Genomic DNA, 24,399 nt, shown 5'->3' on the forward strand with positions numbered 1-24,399 from the left:
TTTTCCACATATGCCCCAGAGCTGAAGGAGGCGTCTACCTTTCTGTATGTCTATGGCTAGTACCTCCTAAGCCACTGCCACCCTATGTAAATGTCTATGTAAATGCCCAATGCCTATGTGCTTGACTAATTCTCTCTCAGTCTGTATCTCTCGGACTTTCCCTAGCTACAGGTATTTGTCTCCGATTCTCTCTCTCTCTCTCTGCCATCATTTCTTCACGGTCTTTGTCATCAGTCTTTGTCCCTCAGAGGTTAGGCTATGATACAGTGTCTGGAACAACAGTCAAGGTTAAGGGGAGAGCAGTGGATCTCCGATCCATGGCTCCTGATCCTTCTGCAGGCCAGAGTAGCGGATTCCAGATGGATTGATTGTCCTTATTTTGTTGTTTTTCTGTTTATTTACATCACAGTCCATCACAGTGGGGTCCGTAAGGGATCTCCTTCCTCCTCCTCTTCCTCTTTCCTCCTGCTCCTCAGTAGCCTGATGGCATGTCTGCCTGAGATCTGTGTGTGTAGTGTGTAGTGTGGGTGGGTGCGTGCGTGCGTGCGCGCGTGCGCACATGCGCTTGTGTGTGGTAGGGCAAGTGTACACACGTGTATGTTTGTGCTAGTGTATGTGCATAATGTGTCTGTACATGTTTGTTCAAGTGTACTCGTGTGTGTATGTGTGTATACTGTAAGTGTGTATACCGCACATGTGCATGTTTGCATGTGTGTGATCATGCACATGTACAGTGTGTGTGTGTGTGTGTGTGTGTGTGTGTGTTGGGGGGTGGGGGTTGCTAGGAGGAGTCATTGTTACTAGGGATCTTCCCTGCTCCGTTGTTCAGAGCCGACTGGCTGCGGCTCTTGGTGGGGGTCCCGCTGCCCGACCGGGAGAACTCTGTCAACTCATGGAGGGACGGCTCTCTGTACATAGCCACTACACACACACACACACACACACACACACACACACACACACACACACACAAGACAAGAATAACAGACTGTTAAAATAATGTAAATGATTGTAGAAACTGCAACACAGCCTCACTCCCTAGTACACGTTGCATACTATGGACAATTTACAATTTAGGCATTTAGCAGACGCTCTTAATCCAGAGCGACTTACATTAAGCAAGAACAAAACAAGCATGGGAATACATCACATAAAAAGCATTTATCATGAAACATGCGTTAGCTAAGAAAGTAACAGTGGAATATCTATATAATGAAACTATACATGTAAACTATACATATATACTACTATGCTAGTATACATAATGTACTATGACGTGCTATGACTACATACAATGCAATTATAGTGCTGTCTACATAACATGCTATAAGTCTGGACGCTTGGTCAGGTCTCCTTGGCATGAATAGGGTCACTGGAGACTCCTTTTACAGAGCATGGAAGGAGACAATGATTACACTCATGTATTCCAAGTGGTGGTTGGCCATACATGTGTGAAGAAACTTATTTCCTGTCCTGGTATGAGTATTGAAAGAAAATTAAACATAACATACTGGGTGATAACAAGGGAATATATTGGTTAAATTATGGTTGAATTTAACCCAGAAATGTAGTGTGCAGAATGGAATGTTCTGTTTAGTGTAGTTTAATAATGTAATGCATTTTCTGTTAAGGTTTGATCATAGGGGGAGCTGTGGGGAAAAGCATGTTAGCAATAGATACCAGGAACATCTATAAAAGCACAGGAAGCGAGGCAGCCCAGGTGGTGGTTTGTCAAAGAGACTCTACAGAAATTGATGAACCACAGAGTAGTGGGTTCGGAAAACTGGAAGAAGAAAAGGTTGGTCAAGGAACATTGAAGGGTTTCCTGCTGTGGCCTCCTGACTTGAAGGTTGAGTGAGGAATATACCTTTCTTCCCCTTTTTGAGCAATGCATTGCCTTTTTATTGGATGACTTTATGGATTACTTGATTTTTGGAAAATAGATCTACAACTTTACGACTCATCGGAGACATTTAAAGGACTTTGCGTTGCAGGACTTAAGAAGGAGTTTGAACATTAACGTTTGTATTTTTAAATCTTGATCGTTCATTTGAATTTAATTATTTTGTTTGATCAAGTTTACGTCGGATAAAGATATTGTAATTCAATTTCAAAATAAACAGTTTTGCGTTTTCCTTTTGGTCTGCAATACAGTTTGGTTAAAGTATAAATAATTACAGGACCTTTATTTCTTTAACAAAACTCAGACATACATTTTATGGCTCTGATTGTTGGTTGGTTCTCAAACGTTTTGATTTCAAGGACCCCCAGTTTGCTATACGTTAGGCCACGGACTCCCGTAACTCAGAGTTACAGCGCTGTAAGGTCCATTTGCTTCCCAACTACCAATGCTTTAGCTGGGGACCCCTGAAACCACCTCAAGGACCACTTGGGTGTCCCCAGACCGCACTTTGAGAACCACTGATGTATTCAACATGTACGCGTAGTCTACTGTACATCAAGCATACTTTTGGGAGTTTGTGTGTCACATAGAGTTAAGATGTACTAGCCCACCCACATACAAACTTAACCTTGCAAAACAAGCCAAAACAACAAAAAATATTAGATGCATATATCATCATACTTGTAATGTTTTGGTTATTTACTATAACAATACACACATACAGCAGTCATGCACAAAGCTAGATGTGATTCATCAGCCCCACCAACCCCTGACCGCACACACACACGCACACACATACATGCACGCACGCACGCACGCACACACACACACACACCATCCCACACAGCAAAACAAGTAGGCAGAAACCTCAGTCATATGTTTATTGATAAAAAACGTAGCAACTAAACATATATTAATAAAAACTATACAATATAAATGAACCGCAATTATTCCCTATACCTGATTCGTAGTCCACCAGGGTTCTATACTAGCCCCCTCATTTACATGAGGGATATTTTCGCTGAAAATAGCCGACCCACAGTGCTCACAACTTGTGGATTGGCTGTGAGCTATTATGTGTTGCAATGTGAGACATGTTGTGAGCTTGTAGATCTGCTATTTTCACAGATGTTTCCTGAATGTTGTTCACCTGTAATGAAATGCCCTGAATCAAGGATACGTGAAGAAGGCGAGGACAGACGTTTTATACCATAGGATGTGTCACAGACGCACTGAGAGGCGAGCTGGAAGTTTAATGGAATGCAACCCTCAATATAAAACAAAATAAGAGTAGCAGTAGCACCTGATATTTTATAAAAAAATAGACAACCGACCAGCTGCCTATACCGTAGCTACAAAAATGCGCCAACCATAACAATTAGCGCCCCCCAAAAAAATACCCTCAAAAAAGGGGACAGCTTAAAAAATACATCTCCCTGACGCAGTGTGTTTTGGTGAACAGGCCGGTGATGGCTGGAACGAGGGACCGTTTCTTTCCTCCTCCGGTGCTTCTGGCACGAAGCAGAAACCTCCGTACTCCTTTCTGATGGAGGTGGTCTAATGACCCATGCAGCCTTTCCGTCTTTGTCACTGTCCTCCCTATCAGAACGTAGCTGTGCGGTTGTGGTTGGCTGCAAAGCGCTTTTGTCTGTCCTCACAGCTTCAACCTTGGTCTCCGGCAACTGTCAAATATAGAACCCACAGAAATCATCCACTGAAATAGGATCACAAAAAATGGAAGATAAAATAATCTGTTTTACATTTACAAACGATTACATAACTTACCCGTGTTGTCTTCTGTTGACACTGCATAGTCGCTGTGATCTCCGTGATGTTTTCGCTCTCCTTTTCCAGTTGAGCCAACTCCGCCAAGATACGATTACTACACGTCGACTCACAAAACGTCTTGCAGGTTGCTAAAATACAAGAAAAATATAGTATGATAGTATGTTTATCTATGTATAGTTGGTTCTCTGTGTGTGTGTGTGTGTGTGCGTGCGTGTGTATGCGTGCATGTTTGTGTTCTTTTTTTGTTTATATCTTTGGCAGCCTAGGGCACAAGTTGGTTGTTGTGAGGGGCTTTCAAATGGCCGGCCTCTCCAAAAGGAGGGCCAAACAAGTTAGCTCAATCTTGTTAAAAAGTTAAACCGTTTTAAGAATCCTATAGTCATAGTTTTGTTTTTGTTATGTGTGATGTGTGATTTGATTTGTTCAGTGATAGAAGAAATACTCAGATTTTATGTAAAGATGAGATGTAGTAGAGTAGGAGTATAAGTATCGAAAAATAAGTAAGTAAAGTAATACCTTAATTTTACTTAAATACAGTACTTGAGTAATTGTACTCACTGTAGGTACATTCCACAATTGGAGCTATCCATATTTCTGAAATAAAACAGGACATGTTTGCATTAACACGAAGATAGAAAAGAGGAAGTGTAAACTCAATACATACTGAGCAATTGTTTTCTTCTTAAAAAAAAAACATTTGACAACTCTGGAGACATGTAACTGATTAATGCAAATTCTGTCATCAGTTAATTTGCAAAAACAAACGTTACAGTTGTTCCTTAAGGAGCTCCAGGTAAACTAATACATTAATTAGCTTAATCCATAGAATTATAATCTTATATTCTTGTAATACTAATACAATACAATGTAGCCTACAAACAATTTAGAAATACATAATGTATGCTAGCAGCTTACCTTAAACTTTTGAAAGTTGTTGATCCAGTCAAGTCATTTGAGTCAAATGATTTTCATCTGGCTTCTGGTTAAAGGGGTAATTCACACTAACACTTCTAGGGTCATTTGAACGCCTATTTGGGTTTTTGCTTGATTCAATATTTAGATAATAAATATATATATATTTTTAACAGATCCACCCTCCTTTATAAGCCCAGTGAACTTCAAACTCCATTTTGAAAACACACGTCCCTGGTTCTGCGTGGTGCGTACTACACATTGATGAGGATCTCATTCTCAAGCGAGGCACGCACACCACGCGCGTGGTGAAAAAAGGCTCTGCACCGGCTGTACTGGATCCGTTGTCTGAAGACGTTTGGAGTCTAGTTTAGTACCCTGCATCCTCGAGCTCTTCTACAATAGCTCCATCGAAAGTGTCCCGTCAGGCCGTGTCCCTACATGGTTTGGGAAACCGAACTGCCCGGACGCATGTCCCTATGTCCCTATGACCCGTACTTGTTACACTGGTCTCATGAACTTCACACTACTTTTTGTTGATTGCTTGACTTGTTTCTATCCTCCATTTTCTTCTCAGCTGCTCTTGCTCTATCTCTAGCGTTCTCACGAAAACATGATGGAGCGTGCACGGAAAACATAATTTCACCCACTTCAGATACGCCAATATATTCAAATGAATCAGTGCTAGTGAAAGGAAACGGTTGCTAGCACAGCTTTCGGGCTCTAGATGGCTCTCTATTCATTTTTCAAGTTAAGGCTTCTTGTTTTGGGCTAATCTTTGGAGGTGAGGTTTCTTATTTTTCTCGCGAGAGTTGGCAACACTGAAGTAAAGCTGTACGAACCACTGTTCTAAGAGACAGCCTTTGAATTCAGCATCTCAACTCCTATAATTTACAAAATACTTCTGTTACTTTTAATTATGAGATTATTGTGGCCACGTTATCCTTCACTATTTTTTTATTATTTATTTTCCTGTATTTCGCCCATTTTTGGACACCTATCTACCTTCATACTTTTAGCTAGAAACTCTGTTCCAACTGTAAAATGTTTATTTGTATTTGTGATGTATATTTTTTTAGATGTTTAACTTTTAGACACCAAAATGCCATTTAGCCAACAGTGGAGCCAGATGAAATCATAAAAATGTTCACACATTTTTGTAAAGTCTATACACCATGAATCTTTACCGTCCATATATATTCTATATATCAAGATGTAACAACAAATCTGCTGAATGCTAAGATGTAATTATCTAAGCTGAGCAATTGATAGATACTCTTATATAAATTTAGATCCTGTGTCTGGTTTGAGATGACCTTTGACACGATTCTGTTTCTGTTTTGACACAAATTTAAATTTCTCCCCTGAGCAAGCAGACAGGCTCCATCAGCTCAGTGGTAAATGAAAAACTGGGGACCCGGGTTCAAATCCGGGATAGAACAGTAAAGTTACATAGTGCAGCTTTAACACTATCAATATACTTAACACTATCAACACTCTTAAAATAACAATACTTAAAACTACCAACACTACTAATACTTAACACTATCAATACTTAACACTATCAATACTTAACACTATCAATCTTAAGATGCGTTTCCACCAAAAGATAAAATATTTATTTGAGCGACGTGATTACATGCACCTTGCATGGAACAACTGAGGCGATGCTCCCAACCTCCCGCTCAATGATGACCGAAGTGGAGCGACTCAAGCGACTAGAACGACATTTTATCTTTTGGTGGGAAGTTGGGAACGCACTATCGATATAGTATCAATACTTAACACTATCAACACCCTTACATGTACTATTGATACTTATCAACACTTCACAACATTCTTAACACTAGCAACATTCTTACATTCTGGTTACCAACACAACGAGCCCTGCACACTGTTTCTTCAGGAAAAGTTTTTTCTTATATTATTAATAATATTATTATTAAAAATATTTTTCTAAATGTTTTGCAAATAGCAGATCTACCAATGGGAGCTTGTAAATCGGCTATTTATGAATAAGTAAGAAGTAAGTAAGTCAGAGAGGCTTCCTGAACTCTTTCTCATAGTGTTATTTATCTACTTGCGTGCCAGTGTCTCACACCACACAGCGATCTCACAACTCTTGTGAGCTTTCTCTCTTTCTCCCTCACCTCATTCTATCTGCCTCTGTCTTTCTCTCTCCCTCTTGCTGTCTCTCTCTCTCTCTCTCTCTCTCTGTCCTATGGTTTGGTTGCTGTAATAATATGAGCTGAATTGGAAAGATGTGGTTTTAATAAAGAGCTTTTAAAATTCAAATTCATAGGTATCCGTCCGTCAGTGGCTGGACAGCCCTGCTCCGGAGTGGCAGTCTTTAGTGCAGTTGGCGCAGACAAAACGAGAGGGGACTGGCACAGGAGTGGGGGCTGCAGTTTCCTCTTCTGTCTCTTCACCTGCAGCAACAGTCTGCCTCCAAACACCACGGTCTTTTGCAGCTTCCTCCCAGATGTTGTGGTTGTGGTCAATGCCTGCCTGCTTCATATCACGTTTGCAAACGTCCTTGAAGCGCAAGCCTGGGCGACCAAGAGGTGTGGAGCCTGTTGACAGTTCTCCATAGATAGAGGATGGTTCTGGGGAGCCGGCTGGGGTCCATCCTGTGGACATGGCCAAGCCACCTGAGGTGGCGCTGGCTCAGCATGGTGAACATGCTGGTGGAGTGAGCACGTTCCAGAACTTTATCCTGCCAAGAGATTCCCAGGATGTGGCATAGACAACGCAGGTGGAAGCTCTTAAGCCGTTTCTCATGTCTGGTGTACGTGGTCCAGGCCTCGCTGCCATACGTCAGGGTGCTGAGGACGCAGGCTTGGTAGACCTGGAGTTTTGTGCGTGCAGATAGATGGTTGTTTGACCATACTCTTTGTGTCAGCCTGGCCATCACTGTGGCGGCTCTCGCAGATGTTAGGTGTTAACGCATTCCAGAGTCTGATTGTCAATGTAGATGGAGAGTGGAGTTTCAACATCTTGTCCCATGACGTTGGTCTTCTTTATGCTGATGGTATAAGACCAACCTCCTTGCAAGCAGATGTCTCTCTTATTCTCTGTCTGTCTGTCTTATTCTCTCTTATTCTCTCTCTCTGTCTGTGTCTCTTTTGCCCTCAATGAGGCTTTAATGGCATGCGAAACATAATTGTGAAATAAAACAAAACTAAGAAATGTATTGTTAAAATAGAATAAAAGAGATTAGTAATAGCAGATTTGTGTCACATTGCAACTTTGCAATCAAATCAATGTATATTACGTAAAATTTAGCAAAAACAACTAGCTTAAACAAAATCTCTACCTGTCTCTCCCATGTCCCCCTTTGTTTTTCTCACTCGCTGACACACACACACACACACACACACACACACACACACACACAGACACGTGTACACGTAGACACAGACACGTGCACACGCAGACACGCACACAAACAGGCCAATTACATGTGAACGGTCAAGGCCCCAGGAGAAGCTTAGCAGAAGTATACAGTTGTATTTTAACTGTATACACAGTTTTCTATGTAGATGTCTTTGTAATGTACATTTCCGCAGACATCCAATAACATCCAGTCAAGATGCTATACTGACTGGGAATATGCATGCTCCATAGTTTCACATTTATGCTTCGTATCATGCAGTGTTACATTATTTTCTAAAGATATATATCATATCAAAAATATATCAAAAACATTGGAATTGAGGCACTGGGGTGATGCAGTGGTAAAGTAACTGCCCACTACCGCGGAGGTCGTGGGTTCAAATCCACCATGGTGGATTTGAATATATATATTTTTTTTTAATGGGGGGTAAAAAAAAAGCAACAAATTGGGAACGGTAAGGATTTTGTGTCTCTTGTCAAATTGTTTAGCTAACAGTTTTCGGTTTGCCTTTTTCTACCATTCAAGTCAAGATTATTTTCACCTTTGAGTGGTTTGGGAATGAAGTGTGCGGAAGCTTTGTTCTTCTTCACGTGATTTCCCTTCATGATTCCACCTTCCTTGTTGAGACCCAGGTACCAGGCGCGACCCGAGGCCTGCTGTCGGTACAGCATGGAGGAGTAGGTCACGTAGTAGTTCTCAAACACAGACTCCTTGAACTTGCACTCTGGGGTGAAATGCTCCTGGAAGGAGAAGAGAGAGAGAGAAGTGGGGGTGGGAAGGGGAGGTAGGGTTTTGTTGGCGAGTGAAAGTAGGAGAGAGACAGACAGAGAAATGAGGGGAGTTAACCAAGGAAGAGAGTAGCCAAGAATGAGAGAGAGCGAGAGAGAGAGAGAGAGAGAGAGGACGTGGCTGTTCTTACAATTACATGCATACAAAACGTGCCTTCGTGCCTCCATCTTTCTCAGATCTGAAACTGAGACCGGAAAACTCTGTACCATCTTTTAATTCTCTTCTCATAAGATACTTGAATGAGAAAGCCTTTTTTTTAATAATCCTTTTACCATTTCTCCTACTTTTAGTGTTTTATCAGTGTATCTCATGTCTAACCACGGTATTGTATTTATTTTATGTTGGGAGGGAGGCTGGCATCGACTTTAGGATAAGGTGAGAAGCTCAGTCATCCGGGACAGACTCGGTGTAGAGACTCTGTTGCATATAAAAGGTGCCAGCTGAGGTGGTCCTGGCATTTAGTAAGGATGCCTCCCCCTCGTCTCACAGAGGGAGGTCTTCCAGGCTCATCCAGCTAGAAGGAGAGACACAGGGCAGACCGAAGAAGACGAGGTGGAGGGATTATATCTGCCTGCCTGGGAACACTGCAGGATGCCCCAGTTAGAGCTGGGCTAATGTGGCCGAAGAAAGTATGCTGTAACAGCTATCTGTACGACCCCACTTTGGATGCGTGGTAGATAAAGGATGGATGCATCGTCTTGCATTAGAACAAGTGTACGTTTTGCTGTGTATGTTGAACTGTTTATGACTGCGGTCAACCGCAGCTTAATGCAACATTAATGAAACATTTTACTGCAAACGACTTGGGGTTTATAAATGAATCACCTTCCATTACCCAGCACAACTGTTGCTATAAGCTTCATTGAAGCTACAAAGATTCAAGCATATTCTTGCAAAAACGAATTCCGAAGCCTGACTATACTTTCATGTACATTGTACAGCGTATTTTAGGAATGCTTGTTTTTACGAATGTATCTTCGTTTTGCGCTGGTTCGGGGTCCTAGTTCCTTGCATTTATTATTATTATTGTTAAGAATTGTTCACACACATTCTTAACTTAAAGAAGCCATTCCAGCTAAAGCCTTTCCAAGAGATTCCAGCACCTGTATGCTCTGATAGATCCATGCAATCCTTTCTCCATTCATCTCTCTATCTGTCCCCTCACTCAATGACTCCCCAGACCAGGCTGTTCATCTATAACAGAATGAAGCTCACCAACTTCGGACCGCTGACATTTGCATTTCCTTATTCCTGCATCTCCATGGCAACAAGCTTCCTCCCCAGAATACCAACAAGTCTGCCGAGAGAAACCATTGCCCAGGTTGCCGGGGGGAAATGATTGAGTGGCACTGCTCTGTCTCTCTTTTTTTCTCTCTCTCTCGTTCAGTCATCCACTTGTCTGTACAAATTATATGTGAAGGATTTGTTGGTCATTGTGTGTGTGTGTGTGTGTGTGTGTGTGTGTGTGTGTGTGTGTGTGTGTGTGTGTGTGTGTGTGTGTACGATCTTAAACGAGATTCGCCGTTGGGCAAAGAAATGGAGAGGGGGAGAGAGAGAGAGAGAATGTGTTCGTGTGTGCATGCGTGCGTGTCAGATAACAACACTGAAGAACATCAATATCCTGACTGAAGCCAACAGCCCCTGCATAACAACAACAACAACAACTAATCACCTGCCAGAGGATGTATAGGGCTAGACAATGCATGCACTTTGCCTTACGCCATCTTGTCTGGCCAGTTAACTGTGTGTGTGCGTGTGTGCACGCACGGCGCATGCATGCACGCGCGGTGATGATAAGAGCTTCCATCCCTTTGTATAAATGACAGTACTGAACTCATGACAAACTCAAGTTTTTGGATGTTTGTTAAATTTTTGATAGACTTAGACTTTCATGATTTTAAAACAATGTTGCCCAATTCACAGAGGAAGTATATTTTATTTTTGGAGATAGTGAATTTAAGGGTAGAGGAGAACTAATGCACATTTCAACAGCAGTCATCCCCCATGAGTGTCTTGAAGTCAGGCTTATGGGCTTAGCGTTGCTGTTGAGCAGAAACCTGGTATGTCCTCCTCCACAAATGCATTACATTGTAGATCGGCCATTTCAGCTATTGTTGAAACAAAAGTGAAAGTGGTTAAGTCTGTCTGGGGGTTTTATAAATATTTAATCAATGAAAAGTATTAACAAGAGCTTATGACTAAATAATAACTACATTGGGTCCATTGGAACGCAGGTTCCTTTTTTCCCCCCCATTTACTCAAAAATAATGGTCTTGGACAACGAGGCTTATGCTGAAGCATGAAGGTAATCGATGGATTCCCACGATGGTAATAGAAAGCATGTCCAACACAAACATCCCAAGGGGACCTGCGTCGTTTGAGCAATGGCCCAACTTACATGCCATGTCACCAGTGCAATCTCTATTTCTGAAAAACGCAATGTCTCGTTTGTTAACGAATAACCATCAATATACAAGTAAGTCAATTAGCTTTTCCCTAACCCCACCCCAGAATCGATTGTCCAATGCCAATCCCAATAGTTTAGCAACCGTTGCTAAGGATGGCAAGCTTTCGTCACCTCTTAGCTGTCAGTGTTATTTTTGCATGGCTGTGTTGTTGAACACATACACAGCTTAACGTCGGGAAAGTTACACGACACACCCAGGTGATGGCAATAATACTAGTAATCACTGTAGTCTTACATGTTTCTCCCTCTAATATTTCCTTGTATTTCTAGTTTATTGAAATAATGTCATGCACATTTGTCCAAGACATTTTGAAGTTCTTGCTACTTAAATGTTTGATTATTTCAATATATGCGTCATTTAATATGCATCTCAATGGCTGAGAAGGACAGCTTGCAATCGCAGAGTGGAGTGGGTGGGGTTTAGCGAAGGGCTAATTGGTCGGTGGCTTATTTTCATATTATTTTCTTTTCAAAATCTTTCAATAACAGAAATCTCAGGTGCAGGTAAATAATGAAAAGACTATGTTGTTGAGCCTCTCCCAGACAAAAAAACATTTTCGCCCCTTCATGTCTCAATTTACAGCACCATCAGCTCCTATTGAGTATTGGCGGTGACGCACACGCAGATTAGACACACCAACGAACCGACATGCGGAAACAACAGTCGGACATGTGGTCGAACATGCGCTGCTCCCGTGCTTGCAGTTAGGGTTAGGTTGGGGTTTTAGGTAGGTTAGGGTTAGGGTTAGGTTGGGGTTTTAGGTAGGTTAGGGTTAGGTTGGGGTTTTAGGTAGGTTAGGGTTAGGTTGGGGTTTTAAGTAGGTTGTTAAGGTTAGGGTTAGGGTTAGGTTGGGGTTTTAGGTAGGTTGTCGGTCTAATGACAGTCGGATTAATAGTATGTCTAAACTAAAGCCTGGAACCAGCTCCCATGCAGTACTTACATTTTTGTTTCTAATCTAATCTAATCTAATCAAAAGCTCTCCATGTTTAAAGTGTAGATGATGATGATGATGATGGTGGGTGTACACTAAACAGTATAAGCCTGTACTACTTGTGTCTGTGTGTGTGTGTGTGTGTGTGTGTGTGTGTGTGTGTACCTACAGAAGTGTAGACAAAACCCTCGTTGTTCATGGCCAGGTAAAGTTTGTTCTGGACGCCCTGGATGGCCACCACTCGCAGACCCACAGGGATCAGGTTGAACACAGCTACACACACACACACACACACACACACACACACACACACACATGAATGAACATGGAGCATGGAAAGAACATGGACACGCACAGCAAACACAACAAGTGCACTCATGCACAGCCACAACATAACACACGCACATGTGTAGACACACGCGCACGCAGACCAAACACACAGGGAGGCGAAGAGAAAAATGCATCATCAATATCAATGTAGCACAGGTGGTGACAGTTCAACACAGAAAAGGTCTTCTTCCAAAGCTGTTCAGGACCCGCAGTGAAGTCAAGGTTTAGTGGTACATCACATGTAAGTCAGAAATGATATGATGTAAGATTCAGATTAGGCCCACTGTATCTTTTTATTAGCAATTTAGCAGAGTAAAGCAACAATAATGCAAATCAAAACAAAACTATCTTCTTTACAGAAAACACAGCCATGCACAAATGGTTCCTGCCTATATGGGCGTATCGGGTTTGTCTGAGTCAGAGTGACGTGGTCGATGGTCCTATAGAGTACAGTATCTTGTTTGTTTATCCTATGTCTGAGTCAGTGACATGGTCAATGGTCCTATAGAGTACAGTATCTTGTTTGTTTATCCTATGTCTGAGTCAGTGACATGGTCGATGGTCCTATAGAGTACAGTATCTTGTTTGCTTATCCTATGTCTGAGTCAGAGTGACATGGCAAAGGCCCGTCCGCCCGCCAATTTTAACAAATGAGTGCCGCCTGCTGGACGAAAGCGGTATGGCGCTTGGGTGCCGGTGATTTCAGGCTATCCCACTATGACGCGCGTCCGCTTTTGGCTTACATCTTAGATGCTAAAGCATAGCATCAATGCTAGCGAGCTAAAATGAGGTGCAAAGGCCGCGACTAAAACAGAAGCTAATGTGGTTGGTCATACAGAAAGGGTGCGGGCGGGGCCCTAGCAACAGTGCACAGCAACCGGAGCTGTTAAAACAATGGAAAATAGTATTATAGCTATATCAAACGCCTCAAGACAAGCCTACTCGTCAAAAGCGCCCCGCAAATTAATTCATTAAGGCGAGACACCCCAGGTGAATAGGGAAAAAAAGTTAAATAATAGCTATCACAATGAAACTTCTCCAGTTGATTACTTATATTAAAACTAAGATTTTTTGTATTACAAGTTTTCTGAAATTATATGTTTAAATATGCAAATTAGGCATTATATGCGCTAATTTGCATACATTTCGGGACGATAAATCTGAAGATCGGATAAAGCCAGGTTCAAAATTATCATTTCATTTTGTTGACACATTAGAGACAAAGAAAATTACACATGGGATTTTTGATATCTCTAATTATCACTCCACAAATCAGAAAATAGTGTCAACAGGCATAAAAAACCCAATTTTCGGCATTTTTTTGGTATAAAATGTGATGTAAATCAGGCTGTGAATGATATATCAACAAATCCATGTGTAAATGTCTGCGGAATATAGTTAGGAATAAGACTGGAAAGTTTGGTGTATGTCAGTTCAACTGAAGTGGAGATTCTTTGTCCCAAGTATGAGGAAAACTCATTTTGAGAAAACGGCCTTTAAAGATTTGTATTGTAAAATTCCAAAACGTTTTATTTGAAGCCACTATTTTGAGACAAAATATCTCATCCAAACCTTGGCAACAACATATAATGGCATATATCATTGGAAAGGTCTGGACCTCAAGCTGACTGTGGTCTGATCCAAATATGGTCACTTCCTTTGTACCAACAACCAATCATGAAAATAGAGATGGTGGCTTTTCACCCCGAAAAACGAGCTGTCATTGGCTAAAATAAACTATCCAACTAAACATCTAAATCTGTATTTTTAATGTGTATTTTGCTTTAGTTTGAAAGAAAACATGTTTAGGAAGCAAAATAGCAAAAAAAAAAAAAAATGAAAAATCATGATTTCACCTGGGGTGTCTCACCTTAAATGAATTAATCAGGACGAGTATACCTGTCAACGTGATCAAATGTGTTAATTAATACAGGATATTTACAAAATACTGTAGCAAACTGTTTGGAATTTATCCAGTGCCAGTGAGGATAAAAAATATATTCACTGAATTCACCATTCAAATTAGATCAAAACTATGATCTGTTTTAAACTCCATTTCATTGCATAAAGGTGTAGGACATATTTCATTGTGACAGAAAGTCGCAGTTAACTATGGAATCGCGCTTTTCCCGTCCATGTGTCTTAGGTAGCTGTAACCCATAATGGGGGGAAAAAAAGGGAAACTCTGCTTCCCTTTATTTTTTCTTCATTATACTCCAGCACCTCACTTAGGTTTTTTCAGCAGATGAGCTGTGTTTTTTTTAGCTGTAACCCATCAAATCCAATCAATGTATAGAAAGAAGCCTATCAGTTTCATATATTAACATACCAGGCAGGCACTGTGTAGTGAATTAAGGTTTAATGCTCTCAAAGTGGGGTCCAGGGACTGTCAGGGTTCTTTGAGGGGGTTCTCTGACAGTATAAAAATAGTCACCAAATGGTCTCTAACGGGTCCATTTGGTTCCATTTGTATACTGTCAGAGTTATCTTTGAAATGCGAAACGTTTGAGAACCCCTGGTTTAATCACGAATTGCATGTAGTCACTATCGCACATATTTAGCTGTAACGATTCTGGTGGAGAAGGCAGATGTGTTCTGTTACACTCAATTAGTCCACCTTGTACTCTGTCATGACTGGCTAGATGGAGAATGAATTGGATTATCCTTTCAAATCCACTCAAGGCAGTATGAATATCATGGTGGAGTAACATGATAAGATGTTCGATAACATGTTCATCGTGTGGGTGATTGCATAACATTCTGTTTTTCCACAGACTCACACACACACACAGACTGGCATGCAGGCACTATGCACGCATACGCACACACTTGTGGAATGATTTCTATGTATTCATTATTCTGTCGTTTAATTTCAATTGCATGCAAATATGCACTCTTTTGATATTCTGCAAAGCAAACACTCTTGGCAGCTGGGCTAAAGCAGTCCAAAGGTTAATTAATTATCATATTTGTTCTTGATGAATGTGTTGTGCCATTTGGAGTGATGCTTAATCACTCCCCCGGGTTGCATGACATTTCCGTTGTCTACATAAAATGGTACATGAATATGAAAGTAATCCCCATCAGTGATGGAGTAGCCATTCAATAAAATAACAGCTAGACCAGCAGTAATTACATGTCCTGCCGAAGTGCCTTGACCTCTTGCCAAATGAAAAACAAATCCGAGGGAGGACATTCGGGTTAACGACCTACAAGAAGCAGTCTGTTGTGTAATTACTGTATTTGCAGCCCGGCCCCTCACTGTAAAGAGTGTTAAATATGTTTTCAATATATAAGTTGTATCACATTTTTGAGGGGTGCTAGCCCCTCCTATATCCAGCTTTTTGTGTATGTTCACAAACACAACACAAACATTAAATTCCCTTTGACAATGAATGGAGAATTTTACGTCATAGTGTCTGAGCAAATAGACATAGTGTCTATTTTACGTCATGATGATAAGAGCGCCCCTCACTTCACGGGTGTGCGTTTTACAATAGGAAGACACCTTATCAAATAACTTCTATTCCTTCTCAAAAGCTGTCCTACATGGGTCACAGCTCATAGCTTGTAATTGAAGCATGGTGAAACACTTCCCTCCGGCAGTGGCTGTGTCCAGGGTGCTTTATTGGATTGAAGAAATTTCTTTTACTCAGGGAGTTATTGTCTGGAGGTCTGATGCAAGCTAAAATGGAGGAGATAATTAATGATAAATAATAATAATAATAATAATTGTGTCTGCTTTAGTTGTTCTTGGGGTGTTGGGCCAAGTACATTTACACATACCGAGAATTTGTCCTCTTTGCATTTAACCAATCTTAACTAAACAGAGAAACTATTGAACCGTAGCTGGGGTTCAGTGTCTTGCACCAGGACACTTCAATGAGGATGAGCTGGCGATCGAACCGGTTCCCAAATGTACGCTCTACCTCCTGGCTCAGCTCACTGCCGTCCGTAGCTAAAATCTAGTGCTGCAAAGGGTCTGTCTACGTACATTCAAAAAAGAAACATTAACATAGCTAAAATGGCTACTTCTAGAAATGCAAGTGCAAGCAAAGAAGATAACCCCACATTTAAATAAAAACATAAGAAAAACTGTGTCAATCCGCAGAGGTATACATTCTCCACCTTCATGTGGACTGGAGGTATACGAGATTGTGGGGGATTCTGAGCCTTGTTCAAAGAGACTTAAGCAGGGCAGTATGTTGAGCCTGGGTGCCTGGGGCGCCGTACAACCCAACCAAAGTCATGTGGATATCCTAAAAATGTTACGGGCTAACTGAAATTCTGCACAGTAAAAGTGTGGGCGGCATGTTTAAGGTACCAGGGTTTGACATACCGCTGGTACTGTCTTCATCCTTGGTTCCGCCGACGGTTCCGTCAGGCTGCATCTGCAGCTGGAATCCCTGACGGCTGGATAGCCTGGTCACAATGCCCTTTAACTGGGGCTCTGAGAGGAGAGGAGAGGAGAGGAGAGAGAAGTCAGTTAAAAGCAGGGACATTAGAGAGGCAGTCAGAAGAGACGGAAAATCAAGATGAGTTATACGTAGACAGGAGAGGATTCAAGGTTGAATAATTTAGTACCATTTCGATGAAACATGAATTTGTTTTTTTGTGTGTACTCAAGGTAGATAAAACGATACAATACAAATACACATCAGCCTAAACATAAAAAAATCTCTAACAAGAGAAATAAAACACAAGTGCATGGTGCATTAAAAAACCCACTAGGGAACATGCGGTTAAATTAAGTTCATTGTGTGAACTGATAAGGAGGAGGAGGAGTTGAGGGCCCTCACTGCCTCGGGATATGTGTTGTTAGGGAAACAAGTGCTGGAGCTCTGGTCTTGATGCTTTGTAACCTTTTCCTGAAGAAAGGAGGATAAAGGGTTCATTGTCTGGATGAGAGAGGGGTCCCTGGTTATTTTCAGACCCATCCTTTAGAACGCAAGGTGTTGTAAATATCACAGATGCTTGGAAAATCATGAGACCAATGATGTTTGAAGCTGAGAGGAGAGAGCAGTATGTGTGTCCTTTCACTGCATGTCATGTGGTGTTATGGATCAAATCCAGCACTCCGCAGGAGAGCAGGAAGTGGCTGAGGAGAGCAGCTGTTTGTGTTTCTGACATTTGGAAGCCTGCTGGCTGCTATACACCCATAACTCACTCCCACCCGTAACATGATACAGAGCAATGAAGGATAAATTGACAGCTAAATTGCCAGCTTACTGACAATGCTAGCCGCTTCATCTCCTCTGATATTGGTTTAGCTAAGAGTTATCACTTACACCTGCCAGTATCTGTCACATCTCCAAGCAGCCACAGGTCATACGCTCAGAGCACTGAAATACGTGTTGCTGCGACAGTAATGCCTTTAGGAAAACAGATGATTCAGAGGTGATGTCTGCTATAGTGTTGCGTGTGGAACAGCACAGCAGCCATGCATGCCGTCATCAAATTCCTTGCATGTGAACATAACCAATATTTCTGTTTTCATGATTCTTGTCATTGTCTTTCACACTAATCTACATTCAGCCGGGGCAGCTGTCGTTGAAAGTGGGATGAAGCTGTGACGAATTCTAACAATTTGTGTGTACATGCATGCAGGCAATGGTGATGGCGAAGGAGATGATTGTGATGATGATGATGGTGATGGTACGGAAGTGGCTGAAGGTGATGTTGACTCTCTCGACTTTTCTTCTCCCCCCCCCCCCCCCCCCCCCCAGACCTGGTGTTCATTGCGATGATGATAGGCCTAATGCTGGTATAAGTACATGGTGATGATAATGATGTTGATGTGCACAGACCTGGTGGTGGTGGTTATGGTGGTGGTGATGATGATGATGATGATGGTGGTGATGGTGTTGATGGATGTTGGTGGTGGCACTGGTGGTGTTGATGGTGAGTGATGGAGAGCCCCTTCCCCTCCCCCCACACCCCCTTCCACCAGACCTGGCGGTCGCTTTCTTTTCCGCTTCTTCCTCGGGCCGAAGAGCTTGACGCGCGAGAACAGGCTCAATTTGCTGGGCTTCTCGCTGGTGCCTTTGGTGTTGTTCGGGCTGTTGTTGTTCGTGCCTCGGCAGGCGTTCGCCTTCTCGCGCTCTCTCGCCTGCCGCTTCTGCCGTATGAGGGAGCTGGCGATAGCCGCTGCCCGAGACATGATGTGTCCTCCGGACGGTGCTGCTGGGTGATGTGGGTGCGAGGCTGGGTGAGGGTGTCTAAACCCACGTACGGCTCAGTGGGCATCACTCACTGGCCGCTGCTGCTGCAGTCTCGCGGTCGCAGATGTCCACGATAATTGTCCAGAAGACCGACGAGATGAATAATAATCCTCCATGGTTCGCTGTCCGGGGTCGGACGCCTCGTGAAAGTGGTTGAACAAAATCCGTGAATTCCTGCTGCTGCCTCGAGTCGTTCCTTATTGCCTCGCTGGCTTTGGCACACACGTACACACAAAAAAAACTCACATAGCCAGCGCCCGCGGGAGCGAACCAATTTTCTGTCCCAGCTCTGGTCCCGGGAGAGCGGGAGGTGTAGCTTATGTGTGGTGATGACCGACTGGATCAACAGATTCGTTAAAGTGGAGGTTGATCTCTGCAGCTGCTAGTGCTTGCGCGTCAGGCTGCACAGATCCACGCACCGCGCCGTCCGTGACAGAAATGCAGCTGCGGCCGGAATGTTTGTCAATGGAAACGGCGTCAAGCTACGATCATGATGCAGCTGTGTGTCGTTCATAAGCTGCTGCAGCCCCTGACTGTCCGCCACCCGAATAGTGGGCGGTGGTGAGGGGGTGGGGGGGGGGGGGTCTCGTTTACACAGGGCAACCTGTAGTCCTCCTCGCTCACGAAACACGTGGCATGATATTTACATGTTCGCCTGACTGTATACTGATACAGATGTTTATGATGATGTGGTGAGCACTGCATGATGGTGACTGTAGTGGGGGGGGGGGAGAGAGAGAGAGAGAGAGAGAGAGAGAGAGGGGGGGGGGGGGGGGGAATGAGTGAGGGTAAGAGATGGTAGAGAGATTGAGGGGGGAAGAGAAAGTGAGATTAAACAGGAAAGGTTGTAGGATGTATGGGAAACTAATAGGCCTACAACTGGCGAGGGTGACGGAACACGAGAAATCCTGGAACAGAGAGTGAGAGAGGGAGAGGAGGGGCTTTCATGTTGTTTTGGTGCAGAGGTTCAGAGGTTGTAGCTGCAGAATGGAGCTATATATGAGCTATAGAGGAGGTGGTATTTCATATTTGTAGCTGTAGCTATACAAACATCATAACATGTGTGGATGTGATGTGGACAGATGTCCTACACTACAGTAGTACTACCTAACCCAGTGCGCTGCAACAGGACATGCAGGACGGCCGCCAATAGAACTGAACGATTCTTCCATATCGGTATCAACGCACAGAGCCAGTTATTGCTATAACTGGCGAGGAGCCTGGAGGAGTCTTCTGAAACTTGGTTTCCCGATCTAAAATCAGCCAGTGAGAAGGACTGGAAGTAATTGCCTGCTCCTTCGTTCGCAGCCCAGACATGGACAGAGGGTTGAGAGGTTGTGACCTGTACGTGTCCTGTGTCTCTGTTCTGACCCACTATAAGCTGCAGTGGGTCGGTGTGAGCTGACTTTAAATGAGTCAGTCTCGCCCTCTGTTCAGGTGTACTTTTCCAAATCATTGAGCTTCAGCTACTTGATTAAGAGTTCATATAGTCTCAGATTCAATGTTTATTATTGCTGCCTATATCTGGATCCAAAAGAAGACCATTGTGATCTTCTAATATGGCAACACATGGCAATCCACATTTCATGCTCAGAACATTGTTCTATCCATTCATCTATAGACACTATTTGTCCAATTGAATGGACAGAAGCTTAGCATTTTATAATTATGAAATGTGCTTATTTCAGAGGGAAACTGAACAAACATTAGACATGCTTGGAAATTATTCTTGCTCGTGCCTTCCTTGGCAGGTTTTACTGTCAAAACAAGGTTTTCCACTTTTATCTTGACTTCTTGCATTGACTTTGATGCAGCACTGATAAATATGTATCTGGTTGTCCTGTCCTTCGAGCTGGGTAGCTCCTCCAGCATGCATTCCTAAAAGCCATACATGGTGAAAGGGAAAAGGGGGATCACGAAGTGAGATGGTGCATGGTCCCACTTGATAGTCTCCCCACACAATGTGCTGCGCAATGGTGGACACTAGACAAATAGATTCACTTGATGAGTAGGCCTATACTGTATAAGTAATTTCTTTGAGTATACTTGAGTATTTGCATTTTTGGATACTTTCACTCACTACATTTCAATAACAAATATTGTAGTTTTTTATTCCATTACATAACTATTAACTACCCTACCCTATTTTTAATGTAACCTTTATTTAACCAGTAAAGAAACACATTTTAGACAAAGTCTCTTTATCAAGTGTGAACCGGCCATAGAATTACAATTACATGTCTTTGCCAAACCTAAAATATCTCCATAAGTGATACAGTTAACGTAAGAAGCTTAGCATCCCACATGAATAAAATTCACAAAATGTACAAAAAATGTAAACCTACAAACAGGCTATAAACATCCAAGCAGGAGCAAGTGTTGGTTCAGATCCTTTTAAAACTTCTCAAGGGAATTAGCGATGCCATTTTCAGTCTGGTCTGCATACCAGGGACCAATGTAAATAATACTTAGATACTTTGACTGATTGAGTGATTGATTGACTTGAGTATACTTTGTCCACCACACACTGGTACTCCTACAACGGCAGATAATTCCCTCTTGGATGAGGGAGTACTTCAAATTCTCAATTAGCTCAAGGACAGGAACCAGTTCACTGCAGCTTCTAAACAAATTAAAACACCAAAACATGTTTTTTTCTTTTATTTTGTTTTTCTCTCCCCACAACTGCCCTATGTATTTCAGGATTGTATCTCTTGCTTCTATACATGCAATATCAAGTAGTGGAAAATAAAGTGAGATCAGAACGGGCCTGCCTTGAACCTGAGAATGCACATGGACTCAAAATTATAGTGGAACCTCAAAATAAAGTGAGGTGCCTTATGACAGCAATATTTATGTTCACTTCATGTGAAGATCAAAGCCAATATTCTCTTCTCTTGTGACTCAGATTCAGCTTTAACTGTGAAATCAATATCAACCTAGGTTGAAATGGAGTCTATTTTAAGCTCAATGCCGTGTGGCAGGCAGCATTAATCCCAACGTCTTTGTGTAGCCTAGGGCTGGCTAAAGTTTAATAGTTTTCCCTAAAAGGCTTAAGGTCGCACAAAGGCCTATACCTTTACTCTTCATGCATCTAACTGCAGATGGCGCACGCTGCAGGTCAACAACACCTTGGTGTCATGAAACTATGTTTTTTCATGACTGTTGATTTTGCCATGCATGCCTTGCTGTTGCTGAGACAGGGCGCGGCGTGCCCTCTGCCCGTTTCAGCACCATGGACAGCGCGCAGGAGCCAGCAACTTTAACAAGTTTAAATTTGCATTCTCTAAACTCGATTTATGGACAATATAGGCTATAAAATTAACCTTACAACAAGGTAGCATGAGTTCCTGAAATCAAAACAATCGATTTTTAGGCCTACACTTTAACTTTAACTTAGAATATATAAAACAAGTTAAAACATGCTGTTTGCTCAGCCAATAAGTGCGCTGACCTTAATAAAGCTCAATTTAAATGCTCCACCGTCGCCTGCCAAAAAGACCTGCTGACATCGCGTCTCGATGACGCGCTGTTAGGTTGTAGATCAGTTCTTTTTGGCAAACAACACCATCGTACATATATCGGAGCATAAATTGGGCTTTATTTCAAAGTTCTTACTTACCCGAGGCTGATCTGCGGAGCGGAAAGATGATGGACGAGGAGCTCTGGAGAAGGTTGCTCATGTTGGTGTGTTTTTTGCGACGCTTCCCGTCGCTGACTCGCTGTGCTTTGGTGAAAACTAAAAGAACTCAATTGCCGAAGAAGTTCAAGCCCGGGAAAAATCTCCACGGCATTGGATCCATTAAGACGGGTGCAGTGTACGTGCATGGCGCTGACAGCAGATCATTACAGAAACATTATCGGCCATTAAAGCCGTTAGCACGGGTCATTAATGATTCATCTGGTCTGGAGGCCCCGCGCTGATGATCATGGCACTATATATCCTCAGTCACTGGGGAGGATCGGAAGGAGAGGGGATTCTGGACTATAGCCTACTCCAATACTCCATATAGTATTTTGGCTGTTCCATTGATTAAAATAAGGGACGTTCCATTAGTTAGTTCCCCAAGCATCAGTAGCCTGCAAGCCTAAGATAATGTAAATCCTACTGTAGCCTACAGAAGAACACACACACACACGCGCACAAACAGCCCCCCCCCCACACACACACACACACACACATAACCACAGTATACACATCCTTTGCCGCATTCCACTTTGGGCCCTTTGGACCATTCTTACTGCACATCATCATCATAGCCCATTATACTGTGATGGAACTGACACACACACACACACACACACACACACACACACACACATACACACACACACACACACACACACACACACACACACACACACACACACACACACACACACACACACACACACACACACAGAGAGAGACTGTAGACGACGCGTAATGCTGTACTATCAAGCCATTACATTGTTATATGTGCTCGGTTACTTCCTGGCCAGGAAATAGCTTGTTTATGTCCTCTCCGTCTGCCAGGATGTTTTACTGAATGTATTTATTTCCCATTATGGGTAAAGCAGCCCATGCTCTAGAGACAACATTGGAAATCCATGTAGGTATACATAGTATACATAGTATAGTACAGCCCACTCCAGGACCAGGACACAATGTATAAGCACAATATGTTTGTCTGCTCAGCAAGCTTTCCCTAATACTACTAATACTAAAAGTATTAGTAGTATTTTTAAGTATTTAAAAAAATGTGGTGTGATTTACTTTCCTGATAACAAATCGATGGGTTTCTATGAGATAGATATGCATGTAATTAGGCCCACATATAATTGATACGTGGGCCTAATTGCATCATTGTGTTACGGCTTGATCAGGAACTAATTTGTTTAGAGCAATTAGAGCATCCCCCCCCATCTTGCTTTCTCTTTCTCCCTCTAATCACTGGGACATGAAGGAAAAGCTGAACACATTATTCCTGTCACCTCATTGGTTGCGATACATAATTGATTTCAAAGTGCTTATTGTTTACAAGGCTTTTAAATGGCCTGCCTCCTATATCTCGGATCAGCTCAATGTCTGTGTCAACCAATCGGACCTCTCGGATCATCATGGCACAGGTGTCCTAACTGTGACCTGAGGTCTGGAAGGTCTTGAACCTTCCCATTTCTGTGTGTGTGTGTCTGTGTGTGTTTGTGTGCGTGCGCGTGAGTTGCTGTGTGATGGGGAAGGCCAGGCCATCATGAATGCTATATCAGGTGAATGCGTGGATGTATCATGCAGTTCATAAATGCTTGTTTTGTTTGTTTGCGTGTGGGGGAGTTACTGTATTTATCTAGTTTTATTCTCTTTTAATGCACATTGACTTTACTTATCATGCAATGTGCTATATAAATACTGACTTCAGTTGACATTGTAAGAACGTGTACAGTACACAATGCTTTTTTTGTATTCCTATTGTGCTGAATAAATAGCTGCAATCTTTAGGCTTCTGGTCCACTTTCACTTATCCGGTCAGAGTTTTGTGCTTACTGGGTACAAAATGCAGCTGTGTGCCCAGATCTGTGCCCAGGTGTCCTGACGATAACGCCCTCTACTATACAAGCACACGCTGTCCAACACTGGTTCTCATCATGGGGTCCGGGGACACCCTCTGGGCCCTTGAGCCCCT

General features: G+C 42.5%; 1 protein-coding gene across 1 annotated transcript; it reads right to left on the bottom strand.

Annotated features, from left to right (window-relative positions):
- Positions 1 to 727: 727 nt before the first annotated feature.
- On the bottom strand, positions 728 to 18,678 carry LOC308327299 (fibroblast growth factor 13-like; the record flags this gene model as incomplete). The annotated part of the gene is made up of 5 exons (XM_080780612.1): positions 728 to 921; positions 8,542 to 8,740; positions 12,358 to 12,461; positions 16,858 to 16,968; positions 18,471 to 18,678. The coding sequence occupies 5 exons, from the start codon at positions 18,676 to 18,678 to the stop codon at positions 782 to 784; spliced, it is 762 nt and encodes a 253-aa protein (XP_080636738.1). The 3' UTR covers positions 728 to 781.
- Between the last annotated feature and the right edge of the window lie 5,721 nt (positions 18,679 to 24,399).

Source organism: Protomyctophum bolini (genome assembly GCF_963924005.1).
Source record: "Protomyctophum bolini genome assembly, chromosome: 13".
NCBI lineage: Eukaryota > Metazoa > Chordata > Actinopteri > Myctophiformes > Myctophidae > Protomyctophum > Protomyctophum bolini.